The following is a 20,076-nucleotide window of genomic DNA, read 5'->3' as shown; positions in this document are numbered from 1 at the left end:
TGATTCAAGACTGACTCAGGTAGAAAGTTAGTGAGACACTATCTAAACCAACAAGTCAGACATACTGGCTGTGCCTGTCATTCAAACTGTGCTGGAAGACTAAGAGAAGGATTGTAATCCAAGACCAGCCCTGGCAAAAATGCAAGCCCCCATCTGAAAAATAACTATAAAGGGGAGGGGGAAAAAGCACAGAGGTATGGTTTGAGTGGGTAGAGTGCATGCAAGCCCGGGCGGTGTTCAAACTCTGCTAATTCCCCCCCCCCAATAAAAGTCAAATACCCCATTTCCTTTTTATTCCACCTTGAACTTTCACTATAAAAACTTGGGTGTTAAGTTGGTCACCGATGGCTCATACCTGCAATCCTAGCTATTAAGGAGGCTGAGATCTGAGGATCCCAGTTCAAAGCCAGCCTGGGCAGGAGAGTCTGTGAAATTCTTATATCCAGTTAACCACCAGAAAACTAGAAGTGGCACTGTGGCTCAAGTGGTAGAGTGCTCACCTTAAGCTGAAGAGCTAAGGGACAGTACCCAGGCCTAGTGTTCAAGCCCCATGATCGACCAAAAAACAAACAAACAAACAAACTTGGGTTTTTTATTTTAAGCAAAAAATCCTACAAGAAGCTAGGTGCTGGTGGCTCGCACCTATAATCCTAGCTACTAAGGAGTCTGAGATCTGAGGATTGCAGTTCAAAGCCAGGCAGGAAAGTCCAGAAAACTCTTACCTCCAGAAAACGGAAATGGAGCTGTGGCTCAAGTGGTAGAATGCTAGCCTTCAGCAAGTTCAAGCCCCACAACTGACCCCAAAAAAAGAGGAAAACAATATGGTGATTCCCCAGTAGTTAAACATAGAATTGCAGGAGAGAGGATTGCTGGAATTGGAGTTGTGTCTTAAGTGGTAGAGTACTAGCTGTGAGCAAAAAGGCAAAGCAAGAATACAAGCCCCAGTATTAGAGTATGGGGGGCGGGGAGAAAGCAAGCAAGCGAGAGAGAGAGAGAGAGAGAGAGAGAGAGAGAGAGAAAAGAAAGAAATAGAATTGCTTGTATCAACAAGTCCACTTGTACGTCTGTATCTAAAAGAATTGAGAAAGGACTCAATAGATATCTTCCCACTAGCAAATAAGTAGAAACAACTCAGATATCCAGTAACATGTGAATGGATAAACATAGTATAAACATACAAGGGAACATTATCTAGCCCTTAAAAGAAAGGAAATTCTGGGGCTGGGAAGGTGGCCCAGTGGTAGAGTGCTTGCCTTGCATGCATGAGGCCCTGGGTTCGATTCCTCAGCACCACATAAGCAAAAAGCCGGAAGTGGCACTGTGGCTCAAGTGGTAGAGCGCTAGCCTTGAGCTGAAGAGCTGAGGGACAGCGCCCAGGCCCAGAGTTCAGGCCCCACAACCGGACCAAAAAAAAAAAAAAAAAAGAAAGGAAATTCTGCCAACACATCATGGTAAGTGGAAGAAGCCTGGTACAGAAGTATATGATGCCACTTCTTTCATGTCCCCAGAGTCATTAGGTTCATGGACAGAAAGTAGAATGGTAGGTGCCAAGGGCTAGAAAAGAGAATGAGGAGTTAATTTTTAATGGAGAGTTTCCGTTTGGAAAGGCAAAAAAAAAAAATCTAGACATTGGTGGTAGTAATGGTTTCATGACAGTGTGAATGTGATTATTGCAACTGAACTATAGACTTAAAAATGGTTAAAATGAGCTTGGCACTGGTGGCTTTTGCTTGTAATCCTAGCTACAGAGGAGGCTGAGATCTGAGGATGGCATTAAGCCAGCCAGGGCAGGAAAGTCTATGAGACTAACTCCAATTAATCACCAAAAAGCCAAGTGGACCTGTGGCTCAAGTGGTAGAGCACTAGCCTTGAGCAAAAACACAGCTCAGGGACAGTGCCCAGGCCCTAAGTTCAAGCCCAAGAACTGACACAAAAACAAATAAAAAAGTTAAAATGGACTTGTCATCAGTAATTCACACCTATAATCATAAGTACTAATGAAGGCTGAGATCTAAGAATCATGGTTTATAGCCAGCCTATGCAGACAAATCCTCTCACAACTCTTATCTCCAAATAACCAGCAGAAAGCTGGAAGTGGAGGTGTGACTCGAGTGATAGAATACCATCAACTATGAGCAGAAGAGGCTCTGGGCTCTGAGTCAAGCCCCACTACCTGAAGAAGAAGAAGAAGAAAAAAAAAAGACTTAAATGGTAAATTTTATGTTACACATACTTCACTACAATTAGAAAAAGAAATCCACAAAGATAAAGAGAACAGACAAAGAAAAGCAGCTGCTTTGAAAACTGGAAAGCACATAGGTATGTGGCAGACTAAAGACAGTAGACCTTAAACAGGTGGGTAAACTCAGAGGCTGAGACAGGCAGCAAACCAGGACTGGGCAGGACCAGTGACCTGTGTCATTTATCACCCTGAAGTTTAAAAAAAAAGTCTCTCTAAGAAACAAAACAACTGCAGTAGAGTAAGAACAGATTTTGAGTTCAGATCACCAGGGCTGAGACACTGGTACGTTACCAGGACAGGCTATATTAAGAGTCTAGCCAGGCACCAGCAGCTCACACCTGTAATTCTAGCTACTCAGGAGGCAGAGATCTGAGGATCCCAGTTTGAAGCCAGCCCAGGCAGAAAAGTCCCAGTGAGATTCTTCTCTCCAACTAACCACTCAAAAACCAGAAGAGTGCCAGGTGCTGGTGCTTATGCCTGTAATCCTAGCTGAGATCCAAGGATCACAGTTCAAAGCCAGCCCAGGCAGGAAAGTCCATGCAACTCATCTCCAATTAACCACCAGAAAACCAGAAGTTGCACCATGGCTCAAGTGGTAGAGCGCTTGCCTTGAGCTGAAGGGCTGAGGGACAGTGCCCAGGCCCTGAGTTCAAGCCCCAGGAAAGTTATGCAGACTGGAAGACTGTAACGGGGCACAGGAGCCAACCTAAAGCTCCTCGTGGCAAAGCTGGGATAATGTAAGCAACAAAATAGTCACACTGGATAATGACCCGAAGTATAAAGCAAATATCCATAATTCTAGCCTACCCCTTCCTTGTGGTTTCTTCTAAAAAGAACATGGAAGGGAATGGCAGGAAGAGTCAGCAGTGCAGAAGTCTGATGGGCATGACTTCAGCTGGGTGACTACAGTCACTCAGCACCGGCAACCCACGGACAGTAGGAGGCAGCTGCAGCCGCACCTCTCCCGGCAGTGCCCGGGTGGTGCTTTAGTCCCTGTAGTCATGGACAGGCAGGTGGACAGATTACCAGCTCAGACGGCTCTGGGCTTTCAGTGAGCCAGAGAGGTACTGGTGGATTATGCCTTCTGCCCACCTTCAGGATGGGGAGAGCAGAAGGGTCCCGCGTGTCCTGCAGCCCGTGTATGCACACGTCAGCACACGGCCACCTGCCTTGGGGCCTAGCTGCATGGAGTCAGCCCCCAACAGGCCCAGGGGCCTCCTTGCCACCAGATGCGGGAACCACATGGGCAATGGTTCCTGGCTTGTGTCCTGTGGTCCTCATGGTTCTGTTTGCTCCCCAGTGACACAGCACATAAAAGAGCTTCTGGAAAGGAACAGTAAGAAGAAGTCCAAACTGAGAAAGAAACCCAAGCCTTATGTTGAAGAGCCGGATGGTAGGGCCTCCTACAGCCTTGGTGCTGCCTCTGCACCACTCTGCTCTCCAGCCACGGCCGCCTGGCCTTCTCTTCTCTAACAGCTTCTGGGTTGGGGGATGGGCACTAACCTCAGGCCGGGGCAAGTGCAGGAGTCAATCTCCTCTGCACATTTCCTGATGGTACACAGAACAACTCCCAATTTGCTTGCTGAGTTCTTGATGCGCATTGGGCATGAGGACTAGCCTGCGAAGGCCTGGAGGTGCCGGCAGGTGAATGAGTGATGGATGTGAAGCTCACAGAGGGGCTTGGGGTACCCTATGATGTGTGTCCTCTTGGGCAGGTGAACAGTGCCTGGTATTCAGAAATCATAAGGGAATTTCTCCTATGGTGAACCCCTAGCACAGCTACCTGAAGCATGGAGCTTCTCCACCCGCCTCTACCAACATCCTTCCTTCTGGGGCCTGGCTCAGGACCATGCTGCCCCTTTGGAGCTCCAGGACAGATTATGCTCTCCCTGTCTAGATGTATATGTGGTGCCAGCCAGCTCCCACCAAGCCTCCAGAACCTCCCGCCCTGACCCTTAGGGCTGCACCTCCTCTCTGTGGGCTGCTTCCACCAGGCTGTAGCTCACACTTGCTGATCTCAAAATCCCTGACTTGCTCTTTGTTCCACTCTGAAAATTCTCACCAGTTCTATGCCGCCCATGGGGGGACCCAACACAAGACCAGAGGGGCTTTTTGCAAATCAACTTGCTTAGAACAAACTCTTGGGCCAGGAAGAGGCTCCAAGGACATGAGCGGTAGTCATGGATGGGTCCCAAGTGGCATCTTCAGAGCTTGGGACTCACTTCCCACCTTTGTCTTCCCAGCTGCCCCAGCAACCCATGCCAGGCAGCCACAGTCCAGGCTCTGAGCAGTGGACTGGAGCTGGACAGATGCCAGCAATCCATGAGAGACTTGTTTCTGTAGGGAACAGACTCCTGTGTTCCTAGGGTAGAACTGGGCAGAACAGTGCAAACCACAGTGTAAGGTTGGGTTGGGATCAGGCAAGGTAAGAAGTTACCATGCCTTCTTCCACCAGAAGTCAGGATCCCCATGAGGCTGTTTTCATCCTAAGCAGGCAAAGGCTAAAGGCCTGTGTGTTTGCTGCGTGGGGTGGTTTTAAGGCAAAAGATGAGGGTTCATCTCACAGAAGCAGGAAGGAGCAAGCTTAGCTCCTTCCTCTGTCCCCAGAACTGAGCTGCTAGTGACCGACCACGAGAGAGGCACCTGGGCTTCTCTGGTGCTGACCAGACAGTGCGGCCCTGCTGCTTACACACTGTCCAGGCTCTTAAAGGAGCCTCAGCTACCTAGAAAAGCTAGGTGGCCTGCGGTAGATGGTTCTAGCACTGTTGAAAATTAGCTGAGGCTAGAACCAAGGGTTATGGTCCGCATGGGACTGAGGAGGGTGGTCCAGGACTTGAATAGCTGATAAATTTTTTGCCGTTTTCACTTTGACTAAATATTTCCCTTCACAGAAATTGTGAATGGCAAAACTATTTTATGATAGGTAAAAATGAAAATGTTTTCATAGACTAAGACAGACTTGTTTTTACAAACTGGGACCCAAGGACCCCTGAATCCTCAGATATCTGAGAAAAATAAAAAATTAAAAGACTTCCTTCCAAAAGCAAAGGTATTTCCACTTGAGAGCCCAGATCTAGAAGACTACCACATCAGGTGGCAGCCACAGGGACTTGAGGGGCAGCACCTTCCAGAAAGGGTGTCCCATCCAGGCTGGTACGTCTTGACATCTGCCCCTTGCTGTTCCCGCTGGGACCAGGCAGACGCTACACACACCCCAGCTCTCTGGGGAGGAACCATCTTCCCTTTACACTGTACCCTGGTCTTTCTTCCACCTACCTTTCTCTAGTCTACCAGCTAGAACCTCTGCTGTTGGGGCCAGAAAGCCCCTCTGTTAAGAGAGGAAGCTGAACTCAAGTATCAGAATAAGCCTTGAGCACCTTCTGTTGCCTGGGCTTCCCACTGAGAGGGTGCTGGTTTGGGACACGGCCCCTTCTCCTGTGGTGAGGCCTCAGGCCGCTTCCCTATTGCTCTGACACTCAGCACCACTTCCACGCTCAGTCAGCCCTGCACCAGCCAGAGGAGCTGGAACTGCCATCCTGCTAGCTTTTCACCTACCCCAGCACTGGCCAGGGAGGTTCCCTAGGGCCGGCCAGGGAAGGGAAGAGCGGGCTTGGGGACTCTAGGCCTCAGGACATGCCCTAGTCTGCCTCTGGTCTGTTACGGGAAGGGCTGTGTCTCTCCCATTCATATGCTGGGTGAGCTGGCAGAGGAACTCTCCCAGCCTGGTCCCTGGATATGGGGAAGTGGCCCCCTGCATCTCTCCATTTGGGTCTCTGCTATAATAGGACATTGCCTGGGAGAAAGTTTAAGGCTGCTGTCCTGGTAAGGGGTGGTTGGGGGCCTAGCCAGATTGGCTCTACCCTAGGGCCCCTGTAGGGACCGCTCCTCTCCTATAGACCACACATACACACCAGGTTGACGAGTGCTTATTCTTTTCCAGGGGTAGCGATAAGCACCTACGCCAAGTACTGCTACCACAAGCTGCAGAAGGCGGCTCTGACAGGGGCCAAGAAGGTACAGGCACTGTGGGAGAACCAGGGCAGGGTGGGCAACTTCCAAGCACAGCAAATGTCTAGTGAGGAGGCAGCAAGGCTCGTGTGCTGGCTGGCAGAGCTGTGGGTACTGCACACAGCTTGCCTCGGTGGTAGCCAAAAGGCCTCAGAACCTGTACTTTCCTGCCTTTCCCTCAGGGGCTCATTTTCATGGACCCCCAGTTGAGCAATTCAGAGAAATCATAGGCTGTTGAAGACATCAGGCAAGCTACCAGAGTGGTATATGGCACGAGAGCCCAGGCTGAACAGCACCATGACTGCACAGACTCCCTGAAAACCCCGGCCTCTGTTGCAAGATGCAGGGCTATGCACAGCCACAGTAGGCCAAGAGACCCCCTGTGACAGGACCTTTGCCCCTGGCGGCTGTGGGCTGTTGAACGGGCCTGTGTTGAACACACCACCTACCCACAGACTGTATGAGCCAGTCCAGGCCCTGCTGTTAGCTCTTCTTTCCTACATCTAGTCTTACCTTATCCTGTCAAGGTCCCTCCAGCTCCTTTCTCTCCCCTGAAAGACATCTAGGACCCAGTCACATCATGCATCCCTGCAGCCCATCCTTACCCAGGACCTCCCTGGACCCCCTGTACCTGCCCCAGAGCCTGGCCTCCTCCTCCCTTCTTAACCAGCAGGATTGTTTGATGCTTTGGACATTAGAGATGGCCATAGGGAAGCCCCCTTGGTGACCTGAGCCAAGGATCTGGGCTGCCCTGCCTCTTGTAAGGCAGAAGCCTAGATTTAGGGAGGAAAGGGTAGCTGAGCTGAATAGCCCTGCCAGAAGCGTGGAGGAGGGGGCGGTGAATGGAAGGAAGGTGACCGGGCCAGACCAGGATGGGAGATCTGGCCTGTCTTCACAGGGGCTGAAGAAGCCCAATGTGGAGGAGATCCGTCACGCCAAGAATGCCGTGTTCAGCCCGTCAATGTTCGGTAGTGCACTACAGGAAGTCATGAGTATGCAGAAGGAGCGCTACCCTGACCGACAGCTGCCCTGGGTACAGACTCGGCTCTCCGAGGAAGTGTTAGCGCTGAACGGTGACCAGACGGAGGGCATATTCAGGTGCTGCGCCAAATCTAGACCCTGGGGGTGTGGGCCACAAGTGTGTTTATTGTGCATCTGATGGCAGACCATTAAGCCTCAGGCCCCTGGGACCGGCTGCCATGCCTGCCTCTGAGCTGGCACTTTATGGCAGCTGATCCTGATGCCATGTGGCCAAGAGGCAGGGCTGGGCCCCATAACTCAGGAAGCAAGTGTGCTGAGAAATCCCCACAACAGCAGCAGTCAGTGCCTACAACATGAGCCCGATGTGACCGGCAGCTTGTTGGGCAGCTCAGCTTCCCTTCCCCCTGACCCCTTGGTTTGCCAAGCTCTGAACCAGGAACATGACAGCTCCTGCCCTGGTGGTAATACATTTTGCCTACTCAGTGTTCAGCCACTGTAAGATGGTCTAGGAAGAGCCAGTGGCCTGAGGAAATCCATACCACTAACAAGCACATGGAAGATGGGTAGTTGAAGGGGGAGAGCCTTAAGGCTCTGTACCCCATCTGCATTGGCAAATTGACCTGTCTGCGCCTGCCTTGTGCTTCCCAGGGTTCCTGGAGACATTGATGAGGTAAATGCCCTGAAGCTGCAGGTGGATCAGTGGAAGGTACCTACAGGCCTGGAGGATCCCCACGTCCCCGGTGAGCCCCCAGCCCACTCCACAGACATCCAGGCCAAGGCCTCTGTCTCCCCACACCTCTTGAGCTGTTACCCACAACCTCTTCTCAGCCTGCCCACCGTCCACCACTGATGGGGTCTCTAGTCACTGCCAGATAGCCTGCCACGCAGTGGACTGTCTCCCTCAGTGTCCTTGGGGCATCCTAGTTCAACCTAGCCAGCCTGGGCTCTGCCTGGGCCTTCCAGATCCGTTTCTGCAGCTGCTGCACCAAGAGACTCATAGCCACTCCTCCATGCTCCAGGCAGTTGAGCCTAAGCACCCCTGGGGTCCGGGCTGGGTCAGGGGGCCCCTTTTCCAGATGGCCTAGCCCCTTCCCCCAGTGCTGTTTTGCGCAGAGGTTCCCCAGGGCAGACTCACTGAGCGTCGCCTGTCCGCAGCATCGTTGCTGAAGCTGTGGTACAGGGAGCTGGAGGAGCCCCTGATTCCGCACGAGTTCTACGAGCAGTGCATCGCGCACTACGAGAGTCCGGAGGCCGCGGTGGCCGTGGTGCACGCGCTGCCGCGCATCAACCGCATGGTGCTGTGCTACCTCATCCGCTTCCTCCAGGTAGGCAGCCCGCGGGGCACAGCGCCCGCGCCCACCCGGGGTCCGGCCAGCACCCACCCCATTCCCTGCCCGTCTCCGCCCCACACAGGTGTTCGTGCAGCCCGCCAACGTGGCCATCACCAAGATGGACGTCAGCAACCTGGCCATGGTGATGGCACCCAACTGCCTGCGCTGCCAGTCGGATGACCCTCGCATCATCTTCGAGAACACTCGCAAGGAGATGTCCTTCCTGCGCGTGCTCATCCAGCACCTGGACACCAGCTTCATGGAGGGCGTGCTATAGCACGAGGCGGGACTCGGGAGGGCAGCGCGCGGGAGGGGGGGAGGAAGGCCCCGCGGGGCAGCATGCCGAGGCGCCGGGCCGCGCCGCCGCGCCCCACCGCGGCCGGCTCAGCGGGCACCGGCTCTTCCCGCCGGCCGCGGGCCAGCCCTGAGAAGTGCCTTCGTTCCCCAGAGCCGAGCCACACTGCCCGAAGTGGCCGAAGCACACGTCATGCCGCCCGGGCGGCCCACCACCGGAGCGCGGCCCCGCTGGCCCAGGGCCCGTGGCTCCGTGTGCGGGAGGCCCCGCACCAAAGCTGGGGCCCGGGCGCGGCGGCGGCGGCGGCGGGGCGGGGCGGGGCGGGCGTCTCCCGGTGTGCCCGCGGCCAGGCCCGGCGCCCGCGCCTGTGTACAGAGCTATAAACAGAGGACTGGACCAGACCGTCTCGCTCGCTCGTTTTCCCGCCGAGCCCCGAGGGCGCGCGCCGGCGGCGCGGGGTCCGAGCCCGCAGCTGTCGCGCTTCCTCCGTTTTTATAGATAGCTATTTTTAGAGTTTTTATTTTATTTATTAAAAACCAATGCGGGGGGCGGAGCGCGGCGGGGGCGGGGCTGCGGCCCAATGAAGTCCTGCGGCTTCCCACGCGTGCGCGCGCGGCCCGGAGCGCGACCGGCGGGGGCGGGGCGGGGCGGGGGCGCGCGCAGCGCCCCGCCCGGGTGACCGCGGCCGCTTCCGGCGAGGGAGGATGTGGCCGGCGTGCGCTGCGCTCCGGGCCCGGGCTCCGGCCTGGGCCTTGGTGGGGTTGAGGGGAGGTCGGGCCTACGGTGGAGGTGGAGGCGTCACCTACACGCAGGGCCAGAGCCCCGAGCCCCGGACCCGCGAGTACTTCTACTACGTGGACCACCAGGGCCAGGTGGGCTGGGGGCCGGCAGGCCCTGCGGAGCGGGCGAGGGCCCCGGGGGGGGGGGCCCGGCCCCGCGGCTCCGCGCCCTCGGCGGTGCGGGTGTCGCCGGCCTCGGGAGAGGGAAGTTCCGTTCCCTGCAGGGGCAGAGCCCTAAGTTTACACGCGGCCCCCGCACTGCCCGAGGGACTCACTGTCCCCCGCCTGCGCCCCCACAGCTTTTCCTGGATGATTCCAGAATGAAGAATTTCATCACCTGCTTCAAAGGTACCGCTGCGCTGCCCCCGGCCCGCGTCTGGCCGCTCGGGGCGGCCCCGTGGGGCTCGCGGGACCCCGGGGCGCACAGCCGGGTGCACAGCCGCGCGCTTTGCTCCCCTAGACCCGCAGTTCCTGGTCACTTTCTTCTCCCGCCTGAGGCCCAACCGCAGCGGGCGCTACGAGGCCGCCTTCCCCTTCCTCTCGCCGTGCGGAAGAGAGCGCAACTTCCTGCGCTGTGAGGACCGGCCCGTGGTCTTCACGCACCTGCTGGCCGCGGACCCCGGGCCCCCGCGCCTCTCCTACTGCGGCGGCGGCGCGGCCCTGACCGTGCCCTTCGAGCCGGCGCGCCTGCTGCCCCTGGCGGCCAACGGGCGCCTGTACCACCCGGCCCCGGAGCGCGCGGGCGGCGTGGGCCTGGTGCGCTCGGCTCTGGCGTTCGAGCTCAGCGCTTGCTTCGAGTGCGAGCCGGGCGCCCCGGCGCTGCCCGCGTACGTGCGCTGGCGAGGCCGCCGCTTGGCCCTCACCATGGACCTGGCGCCGCTGCTGCTCGCGACCCCGCAGCCCTGAGCCTCGGGCGGGAGCCCCCGCCCCCCCGCTCGCCGGCCCAGCGCGCGTGCGCGCCGAGGCCCCGCCCGGCCTGCGCTGTCCGAGGTGCTGCCGCGGCCCGGCCCTGGTCCCTGGTCCCAGCCGCGGGTCCTCTCCGCACCCCTCGCGCCGCAGACCGCGGCGTGTCCTCGGGATTGGCCCGCGCTGGCGACGTCAGGCCCGGGCCGCGGGCGCAGGCTGCGCGGAGCTCCGGCGCGCGTGCGCGCCCGCCCCCAACACAGCCGCGGCTCGGGCCTGGCCGCCGCGGGCCCAGCGGGGAGCGGCTCGCCGCCGGGGCGTCAGGTGAGGGGGCGCGCGGCCCAAGGTCATCGGCCTGGGGAGGTGGGGGGGTGCCCCGCAGGGCCTGGCGGAGGGAGGGCGCGTGGAGACCGTACCCCTACCCGGGACCCAGCGGCGCCCGAGGGGCGGGCGGGGCGGTGTGCGGGACGTGGGCACCGAGTCCTAGGGCTGCCCGGAGACTTGGCCGAAGCCCTACGCTGTGCCTGAAGAACGACACAGGGCTCCTACCCCGCTCCCACCGCACAGATGGGCACCCGTGGCCCAGCCTCCCCCTTCCCACTCCCGCCCAGCAGGACCCTTAGAGGATTTCTGCGCCAGCCCCTGATGTGCGCCTGAGGGTCCCTGTGAGCAGCCAGCCCAGAGGGGGAAAGGATTTGCGGTCTAGTTTGGGTGGGTGGGCAAGGCCTACAGCCCTGGGCCAGTTCATCCTGCTCATGTAATTAACCGCAGGGACCCATTGAATGCCCCCATCTTTTGGGGGCTCACGCACATTTTGAGACACCTGGGAAATGCCTCAGCCTTGGCCAAAGCTATTCTATTAAAACTTTATTGCAGTATTACCTCATCTCAAAGTGATTTTAATAACCCTGTGAGGTGCATCTTAGGATCAGATTGAAACAAACTGTAAGGCCACTTGGTATCTTTCAACTTGGCTCAGGGCAGGAAAACCTAGTGAATAAACAGGCAGAGTAGAGAACGAGCCACGAGAGTCTGCAGGCTAGGGACCAAGTATACCCTTAGCCCTGTCTCCCCAGTCCAGGCAAACTGGTTTCTCTGCCCTAAACTTTCTTTAAAATTGTGCTCATGGAGCTGGGATGGTGGCTCAGTGGTAGAGCGCTTGCTTTGCATGCATGAAGCCCTGGGTTCAATTCCTCAGCACCACATAAGCAAAAAGAAAAAAGCCGGAAGTGGCGCTGTGGCTCAAGTGGTAGAGCGCTAGCCTTGAGCTGAAGAGCTGAGGGACAGCGTTCAGGCCCAGAGTTCAGGCCCCATGACTGCCCCCCCCCCAAAAAAAATGTGCTAATTGAACCAGGCATTGGTGGTTCACACCTGTAATCCTAGCTACTAGGGAAGCTGAGATGTGAGACCTGGCTCAAAGAATCAGGAAAGTGTGAGACTCTTATCTCCAAGTAACCACTAAAAAGCCAAAAGTGTTGCTGGGACTCACGTGGTAGAGTGCTAGCCTTGAATAAAAAAGCACAGGGACAGCTCCCAGACCCTGGATTCATGCCCCAGCATACACACACAAAAAAAAGGCTCATGGTGCCTTCCCATTCCTAGGATCACAAAAGTGTGGGTAAACTACAAGCTACCCCATACTACTTCTATGTGGTCTCAGGACATTGCTCCCAGATTCCACTTAAGCTAATTAGAAATTCAGAAATTCAGTTGCTAATTGGGGCAAGGGGAAAATGGCCACACACACCAGCAAAGCAGTGGCCCAAGGCCCTAACACCCCAGTTCCCACTTATCTGCTCTGAAGGCAGAGGCTTCTTTTTGGGAAATAGCTTGGGGACCACAGGCCCACTGCTTCTGAATTGACTTTTCCACTATTTTCCTTATCCTCCAATTCCATCAGTTACTTGAGAAAAAGTCCCAGCTCGGGGCAAGCTATGCCCAGAAGAGCAGCTCCTGCTAGATGGGCTAGATCAAGCTATTCCTTACTCATGGCGCCCACAAAACCAGTTCTGCCCATCTCCTCCCTGAAGTCCTAACAGCTGGACCACGAAGTTGACACGCAGGAGACTGAGTTCCATGGGATCAAAGTTCAAAGCCAGCCCGGGCAGGAAAAGTTCTGACACTCGCCTCTGAACAGCAAAACAGCGGGTGTGAGGCCGGACTCGCGTGGTAGGGCCGGCCTTGGGCAAGCGCAAGGCCCGGGGGTCGAGGCTGCCGGAGGCCCTCTGCCGCGCTGGCTCGGCCTGGCGGCCTGTTTCAGGGCGTCACATCCCACCGGGCCCAAGATGGTCTCCGCGGCCCCCCCGCCGCTGCCGCCGCCGCTGCTGCTGGGTCTGCTGCTGCTGCAGCCGCCGCCGCTGCCCGGCCTCACGCCCCGCGCGGCCGTCTGTCCTGCCGCCTGCCGCTGCTACAGCGCCACGGTGGAGTGCGGCGCCCTGCGGCTGCGCGTCGTCCCGCCCGGGATCCCCGCGGGGACGCAGGTGGGCACCGCTGCGGGGGCGCGGGCTGGCGGGGAGGGGGACCCCCCAGCGGCCCGGTGCTCAGCCGCCCTCGCCCCGCCCCGCCCGCAGACCCTGTTCCTCCAGGACAACAGCATCGCGCGCCTGGAGCCCGGCGCGCTGGCGCCGCTCTCCGCCCTGCGCCATCTCTACTTGCACAACAACAGCCTGCGCGCTCTGGAGCCCGGCGCCTTCCGCGCGCAGCCGCGGCTGCGGGAGCTGGCGCTCACCGGGAACCGGCTCCGCGGCTTGCGAGGCGGCGCGTTTGCGGGCCTAGCCCAACTGCGAGTCCTCTACCTAGCGGGCAACCAGCTGGCGAGGCTGCTGGACTTCACCTTTTTGCACCTGCCGGTAAGCGCGTACGACCCAAACCCCAGGGCCTTCCTATGCCCGCAACCACCCTGCGGGTTGGAGGACTTAGAGGGAGAGAAGCCAGCCCTGCCCAGTTCCTCGGGACCCTCTTTGCTGATAATCCACTGTCTCGACTTCAGCGACTACAGGAGCTGCATCTGCAGGAAAACAGCATTGAACAGCTGGAGAACCAGGCCCTGGCTGGACTCTCTTCTCTTGCCTTGCTAGACCTCAGCAAGAATCAGCTGGGCACCATCAGCAGAGAGGCCCTACAGCCCTTGGCCAGTCTACAAGTTCTGCGCCTTACAGGTAACTCTTTACTTTTTCTTTTGTCGGTCGTTGGGCTTGAACTCTGGGCCTGGGCACTGTCACCTTCAGCTCAAGGCGAGCACTCTACCCCTTCAGCTACATCACCACTTCTGGTTTTCAGGCCCTTTATTAGAGATGTGTCTCAAGGACTTTCCTGCTGGGGCTGGCTTTGAACCACAGTCCCCAGATCTCAGCCTCCCCAGTAGCTGGGATTACAGGTGTGAGCCACCAGTGCCCAGCAACTCCTCCTCAAGCAAGGAGTCTGGCTTCATCCAGTGGTGGCAGTGGGGCATAGGTCTGGGTCCAGGGGTTGCTCCTACAGCAGATTTTCAGTTAACCCTTTGAAAGGCCATAGCAAAGACTTGCAAACTTGGTGTTGGATGGGCACAAATGGGCATGTAGGTAGGGGCTCAGATCCGGAGCCCATGGAAACAGCTCCACTGAGGGGTGACAAAACTGAAGTTCTTGCATTAGGGGGCCATCAGAGGCAGGCAAACTGGAGATGGCCAGGACTGGGAGCACTTTCCTTAGGGGGCACATAAAGACAAGGTCTCAGGGCTGCTGGAATGTGTGTGTCACCTAGATTCACCCAGTGGGGATTGTCGGGGGGAAGAGGGTGGTTGGTGCAGGTGCTTTCTTGAGGACAGGCCTCAGGAAGTGACAGGTGTGTGTGAGAGGAGGGAGGGTTATGTCCTACCCCAATGGGGTCAGAGAAGAAGTAGGAGGCCTAGACTTTGTGGAAAATGGCCGTGAGACCCGGCTAGCAGAGCCTCAGCCGCGCGGGCTGCTCTGCCCACAGAGAACCCATGGCGCTGTGACTGCGCCCTCCACTGGCTGGGCACTTGGATCAAGGAGGAAGGCCAGCGTCTGCTCAGCGCCAGAGACAAGAAGATCACGTGTGCGGAGCCCCCGCGCCTGGCGGCGCAGAGTCTGCTGGACGTGTCGGGGAGCAGCCTCATCTGCATCCCACCCACCGTGCACATAGAGCCGCTGGAGCTCACGGCCGGCCTGGGGGAGGACCTGCGCGTGGCCTGCCAGGCGTCCGGCTACCCGCAGCCGCTAGTGACCTGGAGGAAGGTGTCGCGGGCGCGCGAGGGCGGGCCGCAGGCCCGGGCCCAGCTCGAGGGCGGGCCGGCGGGCCCGGGCGCGCCCGCGGCGCGGGACACGGGCAGCGGCATGCTCTACCTCACCAACATCACGCTGGAGCACGCGGGCAGGTACGAGTGCGAGGCCGCGAACGCGGGCGGCGCGGCGCGCTCGCCCTTCCAGCTCCGGGTCAACGCGTCCGGGCAGCGGCCGCAGCCGCCGCGGGCCTCGCCGGGCCCCGCCGCGCGCGCTCCGGGCCGCGCCCCGCGGCTCGACGCGGGCAGCATGGCCTTCCGCGCGCTGGGCCTGGCCACGCAGACGGCCATCGCGGCGGCCATCGCGCTGCTGGCGCTCACCGCGCTGCTCCTGGCCGCCATGATCTGCCGCCGCCGGCGCCGGCGCCGCAAAAAGGCGGCGCCGCCGGGCGAGGGCGCGCTGTTCGTCCGCGACTACTCGGACGGGCCCTGCTCGTCGGCGCAGCTGGAGGAGCTCCGCGGCGAGCGCGGCCACGAGATGTTCGTCATCGACCGCTCCAAACCGCTCTTCGCCCCGGGGCCGGCGGAGGCGCCCGCGGACCCCGGCCCGGCCCAGGGCCCTGCGCCCGGACTCCGCCTCCCGCCGCGCGTCGCCTACGAGATCCACTGCTGAGCCGCGCCGCCCTTCACCCCAGTAAAGGCGGAAGGTGCCCTGAGCGCAGAGCGTGTGCGCGCGCCTCATTCGGGGGCCGGGGGCCGGGGGCGGGCCGCCTGCCCGGGACGAGGAAAGTCACCGAGACCAGCTAGAGGGGAAAGAAAAATGCCAGAGATTAAAGTTCCAAACGCGCTGAACATTTGTACCTTGACCTTCTAGTCCCAAAGCCAGCAATAGGATGGCTTGGGTTGCCAGCGCAAGGAACACAGTGCAAGGCCCCAGACTTCAGGCAGGCTTAGGGCTATCCCAGCACCAACCCCAGAGCTCTTTAAAAGTGCCCAGAGACCACTGCCTGTCCACTCGCAGCTGGGATCCCACACATCTGCAGAGAGGCACAGGACGCCCGAGCGCAGCCAAATGCAGCCCTACAAGGCAGGGGAGCACAGGCCTAAATTCCAGCCAGTAGGAACAGTCGACCAGCTAAGAAGCGGGTGCAGGGCACTGCAAGGAGAGCAGGCTTAACGTTCTGACCGTACAGTAAAGCGGACCCTGAAGGAAACCGGAGACAAGTGCCTTTGAATCAGGCCTCCCACAGAATCCTAGCAAACAAAGGCTCTTAGCCTGTCTCACCTAGAACTTGGAGATCACAGGCTGAAATAATCTGCATCCAGGTGCCCATAGATGTCTGTGGTCCAGAGTACATGGGCACGGCCTGAGGCCAGCAGTAGCTGCTGCAATTCGGCCTCAACACGGGCAAACTTCTCATTGATGGAGGCCTCGAGCAGGACAGATGCAGGTGGTGGCCAAGGCAGGCCATCATAGCAGTCCACAGGGAAGGGGTACACCACAGTACTCAGCTCAGCCTGCACTACTGAGTCCCGCAGCAGATCCTTGAGGCCTGCCATGGATAGTGGGTTTCCATAGAGACCAAGGTAGTGGAGATTAGCACAGCACGTCAGAGTGGGCAACGTGGCCAGCAGCTGGGCATCAGCAAACTGGCATTCAGTCAGCTCAAGATGCAGCAAGGTGGCTGCTGCTGCCTGCAACAAACCCTGAAAGGGCACCAGCTGGCTGCCTGACAGGTCATTGCCACTGAGGTCCAGCTTCTTCAGGTGGGTAGCATGGGAGCTCTGTGCTAGGAAGTGCAGGTCTTCAGGCAGCAAAGCACAGAAGGCCAGCTCCAGGCTTTCCAAGGGGCTCTGCAAAGACAGAGAGGACAGAGAGTCAGATAGGGATGCCCAGGAAAGGATCCTCACAGAGGGGAGGGGCAAAGCAGTGGTAAAGCCCACACACCTGAGCAACTGGTCCAGTCTGCCTGAAAGGAGAGAGGAGCCAATGCTGAGCTCCCACAAAGAGGTAAAGCGGCCCATCTGAGCCAGGAAATAGCAGAAGTTGTCTTCGCCATCCACAGAGGGCTGTCTTGAGTCAACATGTATATAATGCAATCTAAGGCTAGCCAGTTGCTGGAAGCGGGCCACATGTGGGATGATGACAGACAGGCCATGCAGGCCCAGATTGCTGAAGCGCATGTCTACACGGCGCAGGCAGCCTGCATCCAGAAGCTGCAGCAGGGCTACAGTGTTGCGCATGGGCAGGTCCTCAGCCCGGAGGTCCCGGCAGCAGAGCCGCAGCGCGCTTCCCACACTGCTCTGCAGGGCCTCACGCAGAAATGTGTAGGAGGCCCGGTTCACACGAAGGTCCACACGAACCTGCACAGGGACAGGAACTAGCCCTGGCTTGGAAGGCCCACCCTGGTGCAGGGTGATATATGTGCGGGCCACGGCTGCTGTGCAGTCCCACACGCTCATAGTGTGAGTGTCTTGTTCCATACCATCATCCAGGAGGCCAGTCATATCCAGAACCCGCAAGACATGCTTCCTGGGAGCAGGAATAGCCTAAGACGAGGGGCAAGGGGGCAGGGCCCACATCCCCCCCTGCCATTTTAAGAGCAACAGCCCTGTTCCCACACGGAACTCTAGCTAACCTCAGGACCACAGCCTCGAACTTCTTCAGGGAAGTCTTTTTTTTTTTTTTGGTCGGTCATGGGGCTTGAACTCTGGGCCTGGGCGCTGTCCCTCAGCTCTTCAGCTTAAGGCGAGCGCTCTACCACTTGAGCTACAGCGCCACTTCCGGTTTTCTGGTGGTTTATTGGAGATAGGAGTCTCGCGGTCTTTCCTGCCCGGGCTGGCTTTGATCCGCGATCCTCAGATCTCAGCCTCCTGAGTAGCTAGGATTACAGGCGTGAGCCACCAGCGCCCGGCAGGGAAGTCTTATTAGTCCCCTAGGTCTACCTATGGGCCCCTCAGGTAAGTCCATAGCTGCAGAGGGGTTGTGTGCCAGCCCCAGCTTCTGGAATGTGGAGACGGGCAGTCAGCCTCAGGATCACAGCCTGTATGCTCTCTGTGCTAGGCCGTTCCTGCAGCAGGGCACGGCTACAGTGGGTACACTCCTGCAGCAGCTGCTGGAAGCTAAGTAGTGGGAAGGGCCATGTATGCACCAGCTCACGCAGCACAATTGTCCTCTTGTCCATGAAGGCCACCTTAAACAACAGGGGGAAAAGCTCTCTGGGAAGCAGGGGCAGAGCCTGGCAGGCAGCTGGCTGACATTGAAGCACCTGTCGTGTACACAGGAATACAAGTGTGTGCATGGCGCTGCGTAGGGCGGGCCGTCACCTGCAGGAAAGGAACCTTCAGTTCAGAAGACAAACCCTAGGCCTCCATCAGGCCATACCCTCTCCATATATCAGTGGTGGGGAAGCCCACACAGTGCCTGGAGTTGGCAATGAATAGAAGATAGTGACACAAAGTAGCTTAGCTCGAATGGCAGAGCTGTTTGCCTACCAACCATGAGACCCGTTCAGTCCTTGAAACCAAAAACCAAACAAAAAAACACATGTTAAAGTCCTAACAACTTTGGCGGGCAGTTTTACAGGAGACAAAGCCACGCTTAGGAAACGTGTTGCTAGAGAAAGCAAGCAGTACATGATAGTACATCAATAATATGCCAGCCTATGTGTGCCTCAGACAAATGGCTTTGATGCTCTATGGAATCCAAATTGAATCACCAGGCCTCCAAAATCACAAATATGCTTCCTCAAAAGTAGAATAAGGGGCTGGGAAGGTGGCTCAGTGCTAGAGTGCTTGCCTCCCATGCATGAGGCCCTGGGTTTGATTCCTCAGCACCACATAAGCAGAAAAAGCCAGAAGTAGTGCTGTGGTTCAAGTGGTAGAGCATTAGCCTTGAGCTGAAGAGCTGAGGGACAGCGCCCAGGCCCAGAGTTTAGGCCCCATGACCTGCCAAAAAAAAAAAAAAAAGCCAGGTGTCAGTGGCTCATGCCCATAATCCTAGCTATTCAAAAGACTGAGATCTAAGGGTCGTAGTTTGAAGCCATCCTGGGCAGGAAAGTCTGTGAGACTCTTACCCCCAAACTACCAAAAAAAAAAAAAAAAAAAAAAAAACGGAAATGGACCTGTGGCTCAAGTGGTTGAGCACTAGCCTTGAGGAAAAAAGCTCAGGAACATTGCCCAGGCCCTGAGTTCAAGACCCAGGACCAGCACTAAATAAGTAAATAAATACCACACCACTTTTCCCACAGTCTCTCATCAGCACTACAACAGGTAGAAAACCCCCAAGCAAGGTCAGCAGCCATGCTAGGAATCCCTTTCTAACTCTTCTCACAGATCCGCTCCAGAGCTACCCTTAAACTTTATCAAACACACACGGCTTAGTAAGCACCAGGACCAACAGGAACAATGACCACAGAACCCTGAGTCTATGAACCTAGCCTATGAAATCTAGTCTACCTCCAGAGATATTTTCACTTGGCACAAAAACTCAAAAATTAAAAAAAGCGCTTCTGTGGTCCTGCCAACCTACCTCTTCCCTGAGAAACCAATGTGGACAGAGACCATCAAGGCGATTCATTCAGAAGGGCCCTGGCCTTGTCAGTCAGTTTCAGACAAGACAGAGGTGACTACCAAAGTAGTCATCTAAGATGCGGGTCGGCCTTGCTGCTTTCTGGGCCTTGCCCTCAGCACTGCACCTGCAAACACCTCAAGTCCTAAGTCACTGTAGGGGAACCGGGTGAGGAGCAGCCCGGCTGCGGGGGCCCGGTGCCGGCCTCCCGGGACCTCAGGCAAGTCACCCAGCGGCGCCTTCCCGGGACGGCCCGGCCCCGCGCAGACAGATCCTGCGGGGCGAGGACGACGCGCTCCTCATCAGCTGGGCACTGCCGGGAGAGGAAACGGGAGCAGCGGCCTGGCCGCGGGGGGAGCTCCGCTGGGCGACGCCGCGACCCGCACAACCCGCCGGGGCAGGCCTGAGCCTCCCGGCCAGGGGCCCGCCGGCCCCGAGGCCGCGCTCCGGCTGCGGGAGGCACCCGGCCCCATCCCTGCCCGCCGTGGGGCAGGGCCGGTCCGGGGCTTCCGACGCGCCAGCCTCGCTCCCCGGCGCCCGGCTGTCCGAGAGCGTCCGGCGTCCGCCCGTCCGCGGCCCCACCCGAGCGGCCGCGCTCACCAGCCCCGCCGCCTCCGCGGGCCCCGCCCCTCCCCGCGGCGCACGGAGATGACGAAAACGCCTACTATTGGCCGCGGGTCCCGGCCCTCCTCGCGCTCCCATTGGCTGGCGGCCTCTCGCGGCGGGAACTTCGTGGAGCGCGGAGGCC

General features: G+C 58.1%; 4 protein-coding genes across 6 annotated transcripts in view; 3 read left to right on the top strand and 1 right to left on the bottom strand.

The window, feature by feature from the left end:
- LOC138829641 (rho GTPase-activating protein 39) overlaps window positions 1-9,192 on the top strand; it is an 85,086-nt gene extending 75,894 nt beyond the window's left edge. For 2 of the 3 annotated variants that reach the window (XM_070026079.1, XM_070026080.1), the window contains exons 7-12: window positions 3,543-3,635; window positions 6,183-6,256; window positions 7,149-7,348; window positions 7,880-7,971; window positions 8,387-8,556; window positions 8,645-9,191. In XM_070026079.1, coding sequence (XP_069882180.1) covers window positions 3,543-3,635; window positions 6,183-6,256; window positions 7,149-7,348; window positions 7,880-7,971; window positions 8,387-8,556; window positions 8,645-8,839 — 824 coding nt within the window. In that variant the 3' untranslated portion in view covers window positions 8,840-9,191. Of the gene's footprint in view, window positions 1-3,542; window positions 3,636-6,182; window positions 6,257-7,148; window positions 7,349-7,879; window positions 7,972-8,386; window positions 8,557-8,644 lie in introns of all 3 variants that reach the window. The other variant, XM_070026081.1, reaches the window with a different exon arrangement.
- A 358-nt stretch (window positions 9,193-9,550) lies between these two features.
- LOC138829637 (UPF0598 protein C8orf82) lies at window positions 9,551-10,553 on the top strand. Its single transcript, XM_070026075.1, has 3 exons — window positions 9,551-9,729; window positions 9,936-9,984; window positions 10,097-10,553. Exons 1-3 carry the CDS (start codon window positions 9,562-9,564, stop codon window positions 10,540-10,542), a joined length of 663 nt encoding a protein of 220 aa, XP_069882176.1. The 5' UTR covers window positions 9,551-9,561; the 3' UTR covers window positions 10,543-10,553.
- Window positions 10,554-12,820: 2,267 nt separating this feature from the next.
- Window positions 12,821-15,610, top strand: LOC138829635 (leucine-rich repeat-containing protein 24-like). Its single transcript, XM_070026073.1, has 4 exons — window positions 12,821-13,019; window positions 13,110-13,388; window positions 13,529-13,697; window positions 14,497-15,610. The coding sequence occupies exons 1-4, from the start codon at window positions 12,825-12,827 to the stop codon at window positions 15,429-15,431; spliced, it is 1,578 nt and encodes a 525-aa protein (XP_069882174.1). The 5' UTR covers window positions 12,821-12,824; the 3' UTR covers window positions 15,432-15,610.
- LOC138829639 (leucine-rich repeat-containing protein 14-like) lies at window positions 15,482-19,909 on the bottom strand. The gene is given in 5 exon segments (XM_070026078.1): window positions 15,482-15,561; window positions 16,044-16,664; window positions 16,716-17,291; window positions 17,705-18,706; window positions 19,290-19,909. Coding segments are annotated over 3 exon segments (1,539 nt in total). The 5' UTR covers window positions 18,061-18,706; window positions 19,290-19,909; the 3' UTR covers window positions 15,482-15,561; window positions 16,044-16,057.
- Window positions 19,910-20,076: the final 167 nt, after the last annotated feature.

Source organism: Dipodomys merriami, unplaced genomic scaffold, assembly GCF_024711535.1.
Source record: "Dipodomys merriami isolate MVZ:Mamm:240054 unplaced genomic scaffold, mDipMer1.0.p SCAF_174, whole genome shotgun sequence".
Classification (NCBI taxonomy): Eukaryota; Metazoa; Chordata; class Mammalia; order Rodentia; family Heteromyidae; genus Dipodomys; species Dipodomys merriami.
This window is presented reverse-complemented; position numbering and strand designations above follow the sequence as displayed.

Coding starts and splice junctions, on each gene's coding strand:
- LOC138829637 (XM_070026075.1), top strand. CDS start 9,562: ATGTGGCCGGCGTGCGCTGCGCTCCGGGCCCGGGCTCCGGCCTGGGCC. Junction 9,730..9,935: donor ACGTGGACCACCAGGGCCAG/GTGGGCTGGGGG, acceptor GCGCCCCCACAG/CTTTTCCTGGATGATTCCAG. Junction 9,985..10,096: donor TTTCATCACCTGCTTCAAAG/GTACCGCTGCGC, acceptor TTGCTCCCCTAG/ACCCGCAGTTCCTGGTCACT.
- LOC138829635 (XM_070026073.1), top strand. CDS start 12,825: ATGGTCTCCGCGGCCCCCCCGCCGCTGCCGCCGCCGCTGCTGCTGGGT. Junction 13,020..13,109: donor GGATCCCCGCGGGGACGCAG/GTGGGCACCGCT, acceptor CCCCGCCCGCAG/ACCCTGTTCCTCCAGGACAA. Junction 13,698..14,496: donor ACAAGTTCTGCGCCTTACAG/GTAACTCTTTAC, acceptor CTCTGCCCACAG/AGAACCCATGGCGCTGTGAC.